Below are 19,638 nucleotides of genomic sequence, written 5' to 3' on the forward strand. Positions count from 1 at the left end.
TGGAGTTTCATTTAGAAACCCAATGGAAGACCAAAGCTAACAATCTCCATGAGGACCAGCATGGCTCGAGCAAACTAGTCCTAAATGCGAAACATGAAAAGAAATCGTTTGGGATGGAGTTTTAGGGTACTTCTAGACTCAAACTGATGTCGAGCAGTTCAAAATGTAGATGCAGAAACTCGAAAATGACATGAAGGAAATAAGGCATGAGAATGTTTATAAAGGAAGATAACTGATGCAGATGTTAGGAAGACTCACTGAACAACTTGATGATATAAAATCCCATGATACCAAAGTAGACACAAATTTTGAGTGTCATCGAGAAGATGATTATTGCGCACTAATCTATCTTCAAGAGGTATGTTAAAAAACTATCGCTACCATTAATGCAACTTCATAAGAAAAATGTTCTTTTAGATTTTGACATTGTATTCTTATTTGGGAAAATTTGCATGCAGTCCCTAATCAGAAACAAAATTTTGCATGCAGTCCCCATTGATAAAAATTTTTATTTTCACTCCCCAGTCAAATATAGTGGATACTAATTTACCTAACTACCCCTGATATTTTTAGGTATAAAAAGTAAAAAATAAGTATATTTATTCTTAAATTTGGTACATCAAACTAGATTTTAATATATTTTCTAAAAAAATGAGCATGAGTTTTTTTCCACCTCAATTGGATGTAAAATATACTAGATTTTTTTTTAAAATGATGCTCAATTTGATAAAAAATATACTAGATCTTATTTAAATGATACTGAATTTAGGAAAAATTATAGTAAGTAGGAAAAAAGTCGTACTCAATTTGATAGAAAATATACTAGATTCTAGTTTAAAGTGCTGAATTTAATAGGAATTATACTCATTTTTAGACTCTTTGTACTTAAAAAATATGAGGGGCAATTTTGATATACTCGATTCTAATTTAAAGTGTTAAATTTAAGAGTAATTATACTCATTTTTATATTTTTTATACCTAAAAAATCTGAGGGGCAATTAGAAAGTCGTGCTCAATTTGATTGAAAATATACTCGACTCTAATTTAAAGTGCTGAATTTAATCGGAATTATATCAATTTTTAAACTTTTTGAATCTAAAAAATATGAGGGCAAATTTTAATAGAAAATATACTCGATTCTAATTTAAAATGCTGAATTTAAGAGAAAATATACTTATTTTTAGACTTTTTGTACCTAAAAAAATCTGAGGAATAATTAGGTAATGATATTTGCATGAAGGAGTTGAAGCAAATAAGTGGAACCAAAGTGTTGTGAACATGAGGATTAACATTGTGATTAAGAATTTTTCTTTCATCTAAATTATTTCATAGAGCAATAATGAAAAATAAGAAAATAATAAAAAAAAATCCATAACAAAAAAATTCATAAAAAAATCCATTTAACCACGAAAAAAATTCATTATAAATCTATAATAAAATTAGTAAATAATCAAAAATCAATAACAAAATTAGATAAATTCATCACAAAATTAATAATAAAATTGTTAAGTTCACGAATTTTCGTTGCTAAATGTATCCGTTGCAATGTTGCCACGAATTCCGCGACGACCGCGAATAATCCTATGTTTAGGGTTGCCGTGTGCGAAGGTAGGCTGGGTGGCAAGGGTTTTGTTGCCGTGTCCGAAGGAAGGCCGGTGCGAAGGGTCTCTCTCCGGTGGTTGAAGATCCGGCGGCTCGGGTGCGAAGGAAGGTTGGGTGCCAAGGGTATTTCTCTTTCTCTCTCTCTCCGGTGGTTGTAGATCCGGCGGGGTGCGAAGGAAGGTTGGGTGGGAAGGGTATTTCTCTTTCTCTCTCCGGTGATTGTAGATCCGACGGCTGGGCCGCCGGATCTATGACCTAGAGGCCAGATCTCTCGCTCCGGTGTCTGCTAGAGGGCAGATCCGGCGCGCAGCCTGGTCCAGCCGGGCAGATCCGGCGGCCCAGCCGCCGGATCTGTAGCCTGCACAGCTCCGGCGTGCTAGAGGGCAGATCCGGCGGTCTACCTTTCGCAGCTTGGTCCAGCCGAGCAGATCCAGCGGCCCAGCCGCCGGATGTGTGGCCTGCGCAGCCCTATGTGGTCGTGCAGATCCGGCGGGCCACTGGATCTGCCGTGTGCAGCCTGGTGCAGCCGGGGAGATCTGGCGGCCTGGTCTTCGTAGCCCTATGGGGTGCGGTCCTTGCCCGTTCCTTTGTGCGATGGGCCGTTACCCTGCACGTTCTGGTGTGCAATGGGCCGCACGTGGCCCTGCACGGCCTGGCCCTGCTATTTTGTTGCGAGTATGCTGATTTTTTTTTTTTTGTTTTGATTTTGACAGTTCATTGTTTTTACAGGTTCCTTATGTAGAGGATCCAAATACTCCGGAAGAAACGTTTTTGTAAGTTTTTCAGGTTTTCTTCTATCTATTTATAAATGACTTTCCTTCTTTTCAAGGCAACGACTGGACTCCTCATGCTGATTTGGTGCAGTAGATTTTGATAAAAGTAGGGCTGCAGTCATTAATTAGTGATTAACTTATATAATTGTCATAATTAACTAATTAATTAATTAGTTGAGAAAATTTGGTGTGTACTTACATTGGGGAAAGATAAACCAAGAAAGAGGTGATGTTGCCCGTAATAATAGGGAGCATTTAAAAGAAATCCATGATAAAAGAAATAAAGAAAATATTGAAAACCAAGATTAAGTGGATGATTCGTATTTAATTAATTACCTAGTATTCCAAATAGAATGAGTAAAATACGTCCTATATCAGGGTCCATCTTGATGCTTGCGAGCTATCGAATTAGAAGAGCAATTAAGGGGGAAAATAATGCAAAAAGATTGTCTAAAAGGAAGTAGAAAAGCAAAACTTATGAATTTGTGTTTTCTTGTGTTTCCATCAATGGTCTTTTCCATTGAGTATAGAGGCATTTTGTTATGAGTTATTTGTTAAATTTAAGAATTTTGTTAACTCTTTAACAAACTAAAGTAAAAGAGTGATTTAATTAGGATGCGTTTGGTTTGCTAGATTAATTAATTTATTAAACTGTTAATTACAACAGATTATAAGCCTCAAAGGATTACTTGTATATATATGGCAGTTGGAAAAAAGTTGACTGTGAATTTAGAAAGTGAGTGGATATAATGGATTAAGAAAGTAATTAGAAATATGAAAAAGAAAATGTTCATATAAAGATCTTAAATTGTTTTGTGAAAATTCTTTATGAATTTACTTTGGCTCAAAATTTAGATGACATAATATAAGGGGTTGGTTATCAATAGTATTAACTCTCCCAGAAACATGGGAATTTGTAACTAATCAAATTTTAATTAACGATTGAATGAAGTTATTAGATAATGATGGGTTGTTATTAGATAATGCTCGAACATGGGAATTTTGTTTTATTTTTAATTTTCTACTATATTATTAGTGACTGAGTTTTAAAATTGGTCCCTAATATGATGATGTTATTCACACTAAATTGTATTGATAAAATATTATGAAGCAATCATAATGCTTTCAATGAACCAAAATATCATGATTTTCATAGACATATAACCCCAATATTTGGTTAAGTTTCTAGACAAACTATCAAGGAATAGATATCATCTACATCCTAAACAACTCATGATCTTTAAAAAGTTTTAATACGCTTGGAAATGGATAATCCTAGATTGGTTCATCATCATCTTCAGTAAGCTGTATGTGTCCCAACTATTTTGGATTGGCTATATATTTTGCATGCCTTCATTAAACTCTGTGCGCTGAGAATGTATAAATAATACCTTAAGAATGAAAATAACAACAATTTGATACTTTTTCATATTAAAGCATCACAAACCATTAGTATTTATCAAAATTGTGTTACAGTCAAAACAACAAATATTTTTCCTTGCACTATGTAAGCAAATCGAAAGGAGCATCTCTTGGATTCTTTAGTTAATAATTATATCTTACTCTAAATAAAATTGTATAGTAATACTTCTATCCTAAATATTCTCCTTCCTGGCCCTTATGGCATGGTTCCAACAATGACAATGTGACAATCTCTTAGGCAACTGCTAAGCAAAAAACAACAATAAAAGAATGATAAAGCAGGGGAGTCAACAAGGGTGAGATAAAAAAAATGATAAAGTGCAACTTTAACATGAAAAAAATTTAGACGGATGCATGCAAAATCTATACCCACTAGACTGAACATCTATTTAAATGTTAAAATCAAATAGCAATTTGGTTGCAACATATTGAAATAAATAATTTGCATAAACTATTGATAATAAATGTTGGAAAAAATCAATAAATATTAGAAATAATAATTAATTCAGCATGAAGAGCATTTGAATTGGTTTAATCTTTAATGTTTATTGTTTAGGTGAATTAAAAATTTAAAAAATGATGAAGTATTTGATTTTGCAGTTAAATATTTTTGCATGGCATAATTTTTAATGAGATAATTAAGAGCAAATATAGATATGACACCTATATACATATATATCTTAAAAACTTCTAAAGATTTTCATATTTTGAAATTTTAACTAATAGTAGTTTCAGATGCCAACTTCCATCTAACTATTTTAAAATATTATTTTAATATATAGAGTTGTTTACATATCACATGGGTTAAAATCTACTGTGTAAGAACCTGAAAATTTTAATTAAAAATTGCACAATGGTTTGAATTCTAGTTCTAAACTATATATACATCTCACATAATAATAAATATAACACTGCAATATCACATACAAATGCTAACAATTATAACTATCATCGAATGAGCATGGATTGACATGCAATGTCCAACACAAATACAGTTGTGAATGACATCACGTGCACACATTGATCCAATGTGTGGTTAAGGAGAGAAATTGATATAACTACTAATTGCCCTGAAACCATCTACAATTGCTAACAACTATAACTATCATCGAATGAGGATGGTTTGACATGCAATGTCCCACACAAATACAATAGCGAATGACATCACGTGCACACATGTAGCCAATGTGTGGTCAAGGAGAGAAATTGATATAACTACTAATTGTCCTGGAACCATCTCATAGGTTTAAGGTCTATTGCCATAGTCATTATCTAGAAGTGACTCATCGTTCACAAGTAAAATATTCAATGTTATGTACGTTATGGCCCATGTTCATCATATCCTAATCTGAGAATGAGTTTAACTTTCTATCATAGTAAAAGTGTGCCAACATTAATGATAATAAAAAGACTTAATCATTTCATATGTCAAAAACAATTGGATCATACTGTATTATTGTCTATCAATCCAATGAAATGATATCTACTTATAAAATTGTGCATCTGTGTTTCAGGAATCAGCTTTTATGTAATACATAAAGCATAAGAAAAATTTAAAATCTATCCTAGTAAACTAGAGTGGTCAAATTAACAATGAGCGCCACTTGTAAGAATGAATTTGCATAGAGAATCCACATTCCCCGCCTCACCTAGCCATGTGGCAATCCCGCATCGCATAGATGAGATCATGAGAAGTAGAAACTAAATTACTCTAAAGAAGCATTGGTACTCTTAAAACAAAATAAGAAAACTTCTATTGATAAAAATATTATAACATGGAAAAAGAAAAACTTGGATAACTTGACTCTCTTTTAGTTTTTATTTTTCCTTGTTTTAATATTTTTACCAATGCTTCTTTAGTGTAATATAGTTCAATAGTTTCAATAACTAATGCAGGTTGCTAGTTTTTTTTAATCTAATATTTGTTTTGACAATCAATAATTGATCACGATTTGATTTTGACAATTATTTGTTTTGTTTATTCATTATGATAATAATTAGTTGGTTTATAAAGAAGAGCACCATTGATTGAAATTGCCTTTTCTAACCAGCGAGTACAAACACTTAGTTTGGTCTTTTCTTTTTGAGTTGTTGTGGATATATTTATCTATTAAAAAATGAGAAAGTTTATGGTGGTCTCAAATTTTTACTAATCTTTATGATAAGTCAATTAACACGATGAGGGGAGCTCATTATGTATGCACTGTGGCTATATCTGTTGAATCTTTGATTGCTTGAATTGATCAGATAACCACTTGTTTGCTGTACTCTCTTCTCTTTTCTAGGTTTTTACTGCAAATTGTGCCACTTTTTGTCCTCCTTGCTTGTATGGTTTTTCTTTTGTGTTGCAAGTGACTAGAAATTGAGTCATGGAAATACATTAATGATAAGACATAACCATCATTATTTTCCACTTATCCAGAATTCAATATTAATTCAATGGAGCCCCCACGGGTTGGCGTAGTTACTCCAATAGGTCTTGATGTCAATGCTCAACGGGTGCAAAATGCCTCGCAGCGTGCTTGACCTCCTCCATGCAAAGGGGTCGCTGTGCTAGGGCAAATGTCCACTGTGATTTTTCCCTTTCCAGAAAGTGTGGGTGCGCCCTGTAGGGGCCCCTAAGGTGGCGGTTACACCTTTGCTCCAATATTAATTTAATGGAAATTCTCATCTTGCTTATCCATCTTTCTTGAAGAGGTAAAGGCTCTCTGATTCATTTTGTGTAGCTTATTGATACAGACATGCCTGAACAATCATTTTCTAATCTTCCAACCGAATTTTAGTATTGCTATGCTATATAGACTATTGGGTGCATTTATTAATTATGTTATTTACTATTCATCTTTTCCCCTTCTTATCTGTGTATGACATTTGCACTTTGAGTGGACATCCTACATTCCTGTATTGGCCATGTAAAAATTCTAGAAACAGCTTTGTTGGGTACTTGGATCCACACCCATATTGTATATTTGTTGGCAAGTGTTAAATAATAATTTATAAGCATACTCTGCTGATACTCCACTATTAAGGTACACTAAACTTAATTACTTAGGTGTTGAGTTTTTTTTTTTGAGGTCAGAATTAGTGGTTATAGAACTGTAGATATGTACTTTGTAGTTTTACACCATACTCTGATTCAAATTGTACACTTTGCGGTGAACACTTTTTTAGGTTAATGATCTGTATGCCACATTGTAACCTTAACTAATGAAGTAGTTCCTTGTCTTAATCTTATTTCTCTAATAGTGTCAGGCTTTGTTTTTTTTTTAAAAATTTTTGTTCTCATATATCAACCATCAATTGCAGAAAATTGAACCAAATTTCAAATCTACACAAAACCCACCTCTAAAGTTTCATTCAGTCGATAATTACAATATAACTTTTCTTATTTTTTTTCATAACCATTTTGCTATTGTTTAGTGATGATTTTCTTATTTCTCACAAGGACTCTGATAAGATAATATTTGAGCGTTTGCAAAAGGAATTTGATGCTGCATGCTGCTCAAACTGGAGGTATTCTTCTGATGACTTTGCACAATGGTTCAGTGTTTGGTTTCTTACATGTCTGCTTGTTTCAAGTCTTTACAGGTATATGTGATTCTAATATTTGATAAAAAAGATTCATATTCTTATTTTGATAACTGGACTGTGTAAGTTAAGGAGCCTTTGCACTTGCATTCGCCTATTTGAAGCAACTACAAATGTGGTAACGATTGCAATAATATGCAAATATTCTTGCAGTTGCATTAATATCAATTTTCTTGGCATTTACACATAGGATAGATAAATTTCAGTAAAAAGTGTCAATGGTGTTTGCTTTATCTCGGTGTTCAAATATTGAATCTTTTCTATGTGCATCCGTATACTCAGAATCCTTGATTTCCTTTTTGTTCTTCCATGTTAATGCACGTGTTGGATACTTGTACATTAACAAAGAATCACATATGCTTTGAGATTCCATGGATAGACTCGAAGATCTAGAGAATCAATTACATCTTCTTACTGATATATATGTCATCTTTGTTTTTATTCACAAATCTGTACATAATAATTTCCTAACCAGAAAATCTACGCATCTCAACCATATTTTATTGGCAGAGATTTCTTTAGATGAAGAGCAGTGGAATGACTAACTACTAGCTACAATGTGTGAAAAAGTCTTGATATATTTTTTCATTTATTTTATTTTATTTTTCATCACACTAAAGCATATAGTCATATCTGATTGAAATGGATGACGCCTTTTGTGGAAGTGGTATATTATTTAAACTTGTCACTGGAAGTAGTAATTGGTTATTCAATTTCTATTGTATTACATTATGATTTCATTTTCTTGTATTTGACTTTAGCATATAGTGTCCTAAATTTATAGTTATAATAATAAAATAAAAGAATTAATAATAATAATAATAATAATAATAATAAGATGGTGCAGGCCACCTCTCTCCCCTTGTCTGCGCATCTTCATGCTCCTCATCAACAGAGAGGGAGAGAGAGAGGTTGTGAGAGATAATAATAAAATAATAAAATTAATAATAATAATATAATAGAATTAATAATAATAATAAGTAAATGATGATAATAATAATAAGTTAATAAAGGCAGGTCGTATTCTCTTTCTCATTTTCATTGACATTCTCTTTCCTCGTGAAGACAGAAGGGGATATAAACATCCAACTTCTCTCGCAATTATTATTTCATTTAATTTTCTTTTCATACTCTTAGAGAGAGAAAATGTCCGAGATAATAGTAATATTAATAATAATAATATAAATAATAATAATAATAATAATAATAATATTATTATTATAAATAATAATAATAAAATAATAAAATAGTAATAAAATTAATAATTTAATAATAATAAGGTCTATCATCCTCTTTATTTCTGACATATATTCCCCTTCCTAGGTAGAGAGAGAAGGGAAGAGAATATAATAAAATAATAAAACTAATAAAAATAATATAATAAATAATTTTAATAATAATAATAATAATAACGTTTAGGATGAGTCAGACCACCTCTCTCTCCTGGCCCGTATCTTCTTTCTCTCTCCTCGGTAAGAGGGAAGGAGAGAGAGATGAAAGAGATAATAATAAAAAAAATATATTTATTAATAAATAAAAAATGGAAAAAATATTTTTCCGCTCACACACACATTTACTATCTACAAGTCTTTTCCAATTGAACAACTTCTCCGTTACCATTTCCAGATGATGAATTGTTGTGGGGCTCCTTTGATTCCAATGGTATGGATACTGCCTCAATCTTCTGCTCCGTCAGTTCATTCTTCAACTTAGGCTTTTCCTTGCCTTGAGATTGCATCTTTGTTTTATTCATTTCTTCATGAACAATAGTTGTTTGATTTTGAGAAACTGTGGAATTTGCTGGATCCGGTTTCATTATCAGGTTAACTGGAGATTCAACCAACTCTATGTATACAGTAGTAGAGTTCTTCTGAAAATAGATCTTATGATTCAAAAAATATGAGGAATTTGCTAGCAATTCGCCTGCATCTGTTGACAATTGTGTCTCTTTGCTGGTTTGATTGTGGACGTCGCTTGAAATTCTCATATCAGGTTGTTGACCTTCATTTTTGGATTCAACTACAGTCATATCTTGGAGAGACATCTTGTCTAGGATTGGAGTTTCAGATCTACTGGCAAATGTAGCATTATTTGCAGTCAAACTTCCTTGGTGATTAATACTTGAATTGTTCCCTCTGGTATTGTCTTGTAGCATGGAGGCAAATGAATTTTCTTCCTTTCTAACATCTGATTCATTTTTGTCAATGTTCTTTTTTGCTCGGCGTTCAGATTCAGAATCTAGCTTTTCTTTTAGCACATGCTGAGCCTCCTCTTTGTTCTCCTTACCATGGGGATCATTCTCACCAAGTTTCTCCACTGCTCCATTTTTAGATTCATATCTTTGGTTTCCTTCAGGCACGTCTCCAGTCTCTCCTTTCCTCTTCTTATCATCTGACTTATTTCTGTCAAGGTTCTTCATTGCTTCATTTTCAAATTCAGGTTCAAATTCAATCGCTTGGACCACATGAGCTACAGCACTAGAAGCATCATCGGCCTTAAAACTTCTTTCTTGTGCTGCCTGAGATGCTTCTTTATGGTCCACTTCTTGAATGGTATGGACTACTTCACTGGACAAATCGTCTCCTTTGAAACTTATTTCACGAGCCTTATGAACTGCCTCATTGTGTTCATGGTCATCAATCCCATCCCATTCCTTTGATTGATCCTCCTTTTCTTCTTCAAGGCCAGCTTCTTCTTCATCCTCAAGTTCCACATCAGATCCACCTTCATCCATGACTTCTTCCTGCCTAATTCCATGTCCTACTGCAATAGAATCTTTTTTCACCTCATCGACACCCTTGTTCTCACCCCTGTCCACTACTTCAGCTATGTGAGGCAGATCCTCCCTCCCAAATCTTCTAATGTTGAACCACCTCTCGTCACCCTTCTCCCTCCTCTCTTCAAATGTTTCCTTCTTGTCATGGGAGTGATTCATTCGACAGAGCAACCAGACGCAGATGGCAATCAAAAGACACATGTGAAGAACAGTCTTCATCTTATGACTCCCTTTTCCCCTCTGGTTCCTATTGGATACCTGCCTCAACATGGCGACCGTCGTCGGGGGATCCCTCAACCTTGCAATGCCTATCCACGGGTACAAATAGGAACCTTAAGACCAAATCAAAACATCCGATCGCATCAATTAGAACAAGATGGTAGTGTTGTCGATCAACTTCCAGATCCTTTTTTCCTTCTTGAAAAACAATTAAGATTTCAGCGCAGATAAAAATGCCACAATCCAAACAAATTATATCTAGTAGACAACAAGGTCCATCCGATTAGTTTTTTTTTTCAAATAAAGGGGAATAACATATACTAAATTTTTTTTTTTTCAAATGAAAAAAAAACTACTAAAACAATCAAGAAATCTTATCATAATCCTGCAAAGAACAAGTTAAAATTTCCTTCGAATGAACGAAAACACCAAATCTTCTCAAAATTGCAGGCAAAGAATAGCATGAATCACCTTGAGACATGGTATATTTACATCTCTATAAGCGAGATAGGAAAAATAACACGAGAAGGAAAACAAATTAACAATCAAGGAAGTTGAAAAAAAAAGGAGCAAGAAACCATAATGAAGGTCCAAAGCCCCTTAAATCAGATAACCCAGAGCTTTGCGCGACAAAATCCAACCATATCAGAAAAGCCAACCTTACATAACAGCACGAGGAGAGGGAAAACGTACCTGGAGCGAAGATCAGAAGCCTCCTTGTTCCTCCGTTCCCTGCTGCCGTTATCGTAGACGAAGGAAGACACGAGGGGAGCAACAATACAAAGGAGGACTCAGATCGCGATGTGATGGCCACTCTGGTCAAACGACATCTCCAATAGAGCTTTTGAGAGTTTAGCTCCTTCGGTTTCTCTTTACTGACGTGTCAATGGAAATTAAAAAGCTGGGTTTGAAATTTCGAACCTAGTTTTTAATCTCTCTCCTTTTTTTAAAAAAAAATTTATAGGGCAAAAAAAAAACCCCCAGAAAAAACTCCATTCAGGCAGTGGTACTTGGTTAGGAATACAATGTCCAATAAATCCTCAATCCTTTAATTAGTAATAAAAAAAGGCACACATAACAACTTTGGATTAAATTCGAACCTCACCAATAAGAATTATATATATATATATATATATATATATATAAAATAAAGTAAAGAATTTTGTATTGTCATTATATTATTAACGTTAAAAATTTTGTGTCGATTTATCCAATATTAAATTTAACAATGAATCTATTAAATAAAAAACTTAACCCGGTAACAAAAATATAAAAATAAATCTCAAAGTGGTCCCTGCGGATAACACGATACTATTTTCCATCCAAAACCCTGGCTTTTGCCCTTTGCCTTGTTCCTCAAGAAAAGCCTTCGTCGTTGCCGCTGATATAAATTTAGGCCGATCCGGGAAATCTTTCTTTTTGTTTGTTCCTTGTTCTCTTCGCAGGCTCATCTTCATCATCTGCGTTGGACCATCTTTTAGGTGCATTTCTGCTCTCCATCTACTTTCGAGATTTGTAAGTCGTCGTTCCTTAATTTTAAGCAATAATACTCTACTTTATAAGATGACAAAACAAAGTTGTGTGTGTGTCTGTGTTTTTAATTTCTTTGAGCTCCATTGATCGACACCACACTTTATAAGATTTTCTGCACTTAATTTTACACACACCATCATCAAATGCAATCATAAATCCTTTTTACCTTGTCCTCTCTCAGGACGATGCGAATAATTAAAATATGAGGTGTTATCATATAAATTCTTGAAATCAAAATTCCACGTATCGAATATGTTTGGGATCAAAACTTGACGTATTCAATCATACCTCCCTTCATGCCTTTCATCTGTATTAATATTAATCTAGAAACATATTAATAGAAATACTGGAGGAAACGAATTACCTTTTAGCCACATAAATCCTATTTTAACTTCTTCGTGCTAAGCCAACTATAGACAAAGTTTTCTATATGCACATCACTTGATTTTTCGACACCTGACTTGGTTTTCCCATACGCTTGTTGCTATGTCAGTGGAGGAATTTTATTCTAAAAAAAGTGTTTAGTTGTAATTTTTGAAAGTTGTTGGACTTTTTCGCAAAAGCGCGTCTAAAAGGCAGCAACCCTCTTCCACGACGTGTTCGGCTGTTTTCTTCGTCTTTCTCTTATTCAACCCAACCCAAACCCTAAAATCTTTCAAAATATTACCTTTTCTCACCTTCAAATCATTCGTCGTCGCCGCCCACTGTTGTAGTTGCCACTGCCGTCGCCCACGCTGTAGCCGCCGCTGTCGCCTCTTCATATCGTGATTTCCAGCGCCGTCGTCGTCTCGCCGCCGTTGCGCCACCGAGGCTACACGGTAGTGCACGCGCTTAGAACCTTCGATTTAGGTGGAGTTTTCTTGCTTTATCCTGTTGATTTACCTTCATGCATGATTAAATAGAAAATGATTTAGATTACTCAATTAGTTTGCTTGATCCCTTTTATTCGAACTTAATTTCTACTTAAATACCTATTTAAGTTTTCTTATTTGCTTCCCTTATCAGTATAACATAATGTTCCAGTATTCAATTTTATTATTCATATGATTTTTTATTTCATTACGTATGTTTTGTAAAACTACAACCAGAGCTGAGTTATGTTGATTGCATCCATCTTTTTTTAGATTTATACATTTTATCCATTCTTTTTCATTACGTATGTTTTTTAGATTCTAAGCAGTAGAGAAGATGAAATCTTATCAAGTTGATAAAACTATTTGATCAATAATTTCCTTTTGATTGTTGTAAAACAGTAATATTATACCATATCAAAATTTATTGATGAAACTTACAAAGGATAACTTGAATTATTATGAGAAAAAAATTAAGTGGACCGATATCATAAATAATTTCATCAATATAATTCCTATAATTGAAAATTTTGAGAGGGCTTGGCCCAATGTTTGTAAAAAGCATGCAACTTCTCAAGTAAATTAATAAAGAACAAGTATAACCTTTATTTCGTGGAATTTTGGTTCTAGAGATATGAGATTATTTATGTTAGACTGTGTTGTTAGAGGCGTGAGGCGCACCGAGACGCAAAGGGCTCCTAGAGCCCGAGGCGCGAGGTGCGCTCGTGGCGCGAGGTGCCCCCGAGGTGTGCGCCTCTTGAACATGAGGTTATTTACTAAACTACTGACACACTCATATAATATGTTAAATATCATAACTATTAATATTCCGCACACACAAATATCAAATCACTAGCCATAAAACACAAAATATGACAAGCAAAACAACACCATGATACAATTAATAAAAGTTTCAAACTTTCAAGTTTCAACTTTCTAATCTAAACTAACAAAGTTCATCAAAATAAGAGTAATAAGTCAAATTAATCATCAAGCTCAAGATCATCCTCATTGTATTCTTCTTCTTCTTCTTCTCTATCTTCATCTTCTTCAAATTCAATTTCTTCTTCGTCTTCATCTCTAAGTCTTAGAGATGAGTGTCTCATAGAGGAAGATGTATTTCCCTTCTCGACTTGTGTAGGCCTAGCATGTGAAGTAGAGGTCATGGATGTAATGTTTTTTCCTCTAGTACAATATGCAGGCTCTTTATCTCCACTAGCCCTAGCAACGGCATCCCATGTCAAGTCATCACCTTCAAAAATCAACTCATCTTCTTCATTATCACTTTCTCCATCCATTTTATCCATTAACCATTCATTACTATCATTAACATCTGTCAAATAGATGAGGTCAATCTTATCACGTGCATCATACCGAAGTTTTAAGGCACGATTGTATTTCTCAAATACCAAATCATTTAAACACTGCTGAGATAGCCTATTTTTTTTTTTTGCTGTGAATCTACAAAATGTCAAAAATCACAATAAGTATAATAAAATAGCAAAGAATATTTTCTACTTTTAAAAGTAACATACTAATAGTATTATACATTTATATTTATTACATAACTGCTCAAATACACTCCAATTGCGCTCACAGCCGGAAGCACTACAAGTGAGGCTAAGCACTTTAATAGCAAACTTTTGCAATTCTGGGGTATTTGCTTTGTAGCATTCCCTCCATTCTGTTGGAGATAATGCTCTTCTATGTCTAATTGTCACATTCCTCTCAAATAGCCCTTTTGCATTTCGATATATAGAGAGCTGAGTAGTGATTTTATCTTGCTCAATAGCGCTTGAAACCAATCTCTCCATAGTTTCAAACAAACCATTCACCGCTTCTCCATAGATATTTGAATCTGTGTATGAATAAAGATATTCTGGATTCAAATAATGTCCTGCAGCAAGTAGAGGCCGATGAAGTTGACATTTCCATCTTTTATCAATGATCTCAAACACTTCTTTGTATTTCTCTTCTTTCTCTTTAAAGACATTCATAATTGTTTCTTTTGTCGTATCCATAGCCTCATAAATATAACCCATTCCAGGTTTTCTTTCACCATCAACTAGTCTCAGAACACGGACTAAAGGGCCATATACCTTTAAAATATGCACAACACTGCTCCAAAATCTAAATGTTATGATGATTTTAGTTACCTTCTTCCCCGCCGCTTCTTTTGTCCAGTTACTCTCTGTCCAATCCTTTGAAATGAATGTTTTTCTTAAATTTTACTTGTGTAGGTGCATCCTTTCAAGAGTGAGAAAAGAAATAGCAAATCTTGTGACACCCGCCCGACAAAGCTCTTTTTGTCTTGTGTATTGCCTCAACATTTTTACCATGCCTAGGCAAACATAAATGTAAGCATTCACACTTATTGTCTTCTTTTGTTTTAAAATCAGGCAATATCCCAATATCTTCTAAGATCAAGTCAACGTAGTGAACAGCACAAGGAGTCCAATATAGGTGTGGCCTTTTTGCTTCTAATAATTTTCCTACAAAAAAAGTTAGAAAACTAGATAAGTTTAACATAAATAAGAAAAAACATATTGATAAAAAAGAATTAAATAGATTCTTACCAGCAAGTACATTGTTACTTGCACTATCCATAACAACTTGAACAATATTTGCTTCTCCTACACGCTCCACAAATCGATCAAGCAACTGAAATATTTTCTCTCCAGTCTTTGCATAATTTGAAGCATCAACCGATTCGATGAAAATTGAACATTTAGGAGAATTCGCTAAAAAATTAATCAATGTCCTCTGCCTTTTGTTTGTCCACCATCTGCCATCAAACTACAACCATACTTGGCGCATTCTGTTTTGCACGACTTAATGTAATCATTTGTCACACTATCAACAGTTTTTTTTAGAAAAGGAACCCGCATCTTATGATAACTAGGTCTTTTTTATTAGTACACCATAAAAGCCAACCAAGTCCAACATCCTTTTCAAGCTTGAATAGTTAATGACATTAAAAGGAATTGCCGTATCATACATCCACTTAGTTATGACCATACAAGTTTTTTCCCTCAATTCTTTTTGTATGCCTCATTTATTGTAGTTTGCCTCTACTTTCAACATTAGGAGCAAAATACATATCAGACCTATTTGACTTGGCCTTTTTTTGCATATTCACTGATCCAGAACTTGTACTTGTACTTATAGGCAACACAACTTTAGCTCCAATATCATCCATATTAATATCATCACCAAGAGGGTCTACATCCTCAAAGTCCAATGTCCCAAGTTTAGAAAGATTACTTTTCTCCGTCTTTTTCTCCATGAAATTTTTTATTTCTTCACGTACATGAGGCGGGCATTTTTTACAAGTTGTAGTATTTCGAAACTCCCAACAAGATGTTGTTTTGCACGATAGATACTCCTTTTGTAACTTTTTGACAAAAGTTACAAATTAAACCATTTTTATTATTCGGATTAACTCTTTGAAAATAATTTCATGTCAGATCTTTTGATATATATGTTGAAGTATCGCTACTATCTTCCATGATAATTGAACAAGGAAATAACTTGAAAAATTAAAAACAAAATAAAATTAACACTATACTAGCAGGCAGCAATAGAAAAATACTGTACCATCAATAGAAAAACTTGACAAAAACAAAAAAGGAAAACAGAAAAAAATGGAAAAATAGGACAAAAAAAAAGTAAAATCGGACAGCAACAAGAACACTGAACACGAAACAACAAATTATGCTTTTGATTGAAAAATCTTTAGTTCGCAAAATATGCTTCTATAAGTGAAAATAAAGAAACATTACTTTTCTGTATAAATGGTAAACTAAAAAAGGATGGATTAGTAAAACAATTTGTACATAGGGAAAATTTTCAGTTGCAGCCCAAACAATGTGAAAACAAAGAAACATTACTTTCCAGTATGAGCAAGTAATAACCAAGTAAAATAGACAAATTTTTCATACCTCTCGCTTATCAACAGATGCTCTTTAAAATAATCAAGAACCAACCTTACCTCCATGCATAAATTCTATGATTTCTTATGTAGAGTTTGAAGTTTCACGCTGTTACCTTGTTCTATAATTTTATTTTATTTTTTTTGTGGCATCTGCAATCCTAAGGAAAATTGAACCTTCTACCACATACGACAATAGGCCTTCACATCCTTCTTTTAAAAGTCCTTCATTTCTGTTTTTCTTCTATCTTTCAACATATCCCATCGCTACAAGATCCAGAGCTCTTGAAAGATAAAGGTCTTCATCTTGATATATACTATATATATATATATATATATATATATATATATATAATTCTGATTATTGAAGATGGGCTCCAAATATTGAGACAAATTCAGCATACTCTTATTCCCATTTTTGGCTATGCGTACAACTTCAGCTCCACATGATCCACTTTCGTCAGTAGCAACCTCATCTTAGCTCTCATACCACAATGTTGGTATGAAAAATATATGGGAAAAGAATAATACAATTTGAAATAAGATGAAGTAGCAAAGAAGAGACAAAACCAGTTCAGTTTCCTGCTCAAGTATATATATATATTTATAGGTAAAAGGATGAAAGCGGGGACTACATGGACCCACTTTCTCCAAAAGTGGCTACTCACTTTAATTGTGGTGAGTACATCTTGACCAAGTAACACTACATTTACTGCTAAAAAATAGACACTACTCCTTTATCCACATAATCAAGTGGAGTGGATAGGTTAGTTAGCAACCACTAAATATTTTTGCATCAATTGTTTGCAAGTTACAATAAGTTTTTTTATAAATTTCATTGATTTCGACATTAGGGATGCTAATTGCGCACCGATTGACCTTACTCAAACTTCTAAGGTTTAGTTTGACTAATGATAATTGAGCATGAGCTAAAATTTGATACAATTCAAGCCCAAATTTGGGTCATTTATATTCATTGGGCTTGAGCTTTGTTGAGGGTCTTTTACTCAGGAAATGAGCTTCACTTTAGGCTGAGCTTATTCTTGATTTATTTTGAAATTTAACTCGATCAAGCTTGCACCCGACCTTACAATCCCAACTTTGATACTCTATCGAAATCGTACATGTTAGTACAGAGGTTTGCATATGTCCATCGAGCTTGTAGGCTTATAATATTGATAGTGAGTTCAAAGGGCTATTTATAACAATACATCTGAGATTATTTGAGTTATATACGAGCTTACATATTAGTTTATTCGAATGAATGTATTCACTGTCTTATAAAGAAGCTGGTTTACCATTTTCTTTGTGGATAGTAATATAAGAGATTTGTCCACCAACTTAAATGATTAATTTTCAAGTTCTGCTCGTTTAGAATAGTAAGATAAGAAGCTCTAATTTAGCCACTGCAGTACTAAATGAGCTTGAACAAGCTTTGTCAGATTATTCAACGACACATTCAAGGAGCTTCATACATCTTCTGCATTAGTCAACACTCAGCAACTGAAACGTATTGTTCCATTTTGTTCTGGTAATTGTTTTCGTTGTCTGCATGCTTCTCTCCTTTAAACAAATTTTCCTGAATGTCTATCCTTATCGTATTTCTGGAACCAATAAATTACAGTCTACTTGCAAAAAAAAAAAAAAAAAGACAGAAAATTTACGCATATCATACACCATAATCTGATTAACAAGTAAAAATTAAAGTTCCATTCATAAAATAGCATGTAAAAAATAAGTATTAGTAAAACTTGCCATTTGGATTTTGATCGTGCCTATTTTCTAAATGCTGGCAATATAATTTTCAAAATTGTGAAGTTTTGCAAAATGGTAATTTATCAATTTTATGTCTAATTTATATGATCTGCACTAATGGCTAAATTATCATTTTGTAGTGACTTTATATTCGTGCTAAAATCTCGCAATGGAAACACAAAAATCACCATCCGAAAAGCCACGTTCAGTTGATCCAGCCATGACTTCATGCAGAAAGAAGAAATCAGATGATGCTGACTTTTTAGAGGATCTGAGAGATCATATTGATGAATTCATTCACGCATCGATGGATGAGCACAAGAATTGCTTTCAGAAGACGATTAAAAAGGTCAGTGGAGAAAACACATCACACAACTTGTATTTTGGATTGATAGTACTCTGAGCTTCTTCTGTTGCATGTTTCAGATGTTCGGAATGTCGAGGGCAGTCGCACAGAGAAACGAAGAAATTAAAGAAGCCGACAGCCTTTTGCCTCTTCAGACAATCGTCAGTCAGGAGTCGTCCTAGTTGCAGCTAAGTACTACTGCAACTGATGTTGAACAAATAAATAGCAAGACTTTAATTTAAACACTGTTGTTTCTTTCGTGCTACAGGCCATGATATTTGAATGCTGAGTCCAAACACTTATCGTTTAATGTTTTCTTATTTCTTTTGCGTTCACTGTTGTTGATATGGTTTTGTTTGTGGAGTCGAAGAATTCTAGATACGAAAGTGTTGAATTTAGGTGATCCGGATGACTCCGCTGTATGAATTCACTGGTAATGAAGTTTTGTCGATCGATCAAATAAGATTAGCCATTTCACTCGGAGATGAGTCGCTTAGGAGAATCAGGATCATGAACTTCATCGTGGTGGACGTCCTCTCAGCTTACAACATCATCCTAGGATGATTGACCCTTAACGAGTTCAGGGCAGCAATCTCTATCTATTGTCAGAAAATTAAGTTCCTGATAGATGACCGGGTTGGAAAAGTCAAGGGCAATCAGTTTGCCGCTCGGTGTTATTACATCGAGATGGTCAAAACCGATGCCAAAGCCGCTCGGAAGAATCCGCGACTCGAGGTAAACACTATTATTGAAAAACTTCCTGCCCTTGTGTACGAGGAAAAAGAGGAAGTCCAGATCCATCCTTGCCGAGCGAAGGCCACTACTTCCGTGGTTGCCGACTT

At 33.9% G+C, this 19,638-nt stretch overlaps 1 protein-coding gene across 11 annotated transcripts; it reads left to right on the top strand.

Annotated features, from left to right (window-relative positions):
• The first annotated feature begins 1,536 nt into the window (after nt 1–1,536).
• LOC122037567 lies at nt 1,537–19,131 on the top strand. 11 transcript variants are annotated; one of them, XM_042597086.1, is made up of 6 exons: nt 1,538–1,725; nt 2,332–2,375; nt 7,243–7,310; nt 18,099–18,226; nt 18,591–18,799; nt 18,877–19,131. In XM_042597086.1, the coding sequence occupies exons 5-6, from the start codon at nt 18,620–18,622 to the stop codon at nt 18,976–18,978; spliced, it is 282 nt and encodes a 93-aa protein (XP_042453020.1). In that variant the 5' UTR covers nt 1,538–1,725; nt 2,332–2,375; nt 7,243–7,310; nt 18,099–18,226; nt 18,591–18,619; the 3' UTR covers nt 18,979–19,131. The 11 variants fall into 11 exon arrangements, with proteins under 11 accessions (XP_042453015.1, XP_042453020.1, XP_042453019.1 ...); XM_042597085.1 differs by having other exon boundaries at nt 18,108–18,226; XM_042597084.1 differs by having other exon boundaries at nt 18,138–18,226.
• Nucleotides 19,132–19,638: the final 507 nt, after the last annotated feature.

Source organism: Zingiber officinale, unplaced genomic scaffold (genome assembly GCF_018446385.1).
Source record: "Zingiber officinale cultivar Zhangliang unplaced genomic scaffold, Zo_v1.1 ctg63, whole genome shotgun sequence".
NCBI classification, from domain to species: Eukaryota; Viridiplantae; Streptophyta; class Magnoliopsida; order Zingiberales; family Zingiberaceae; genus Zingiber; species Zingiber officinale.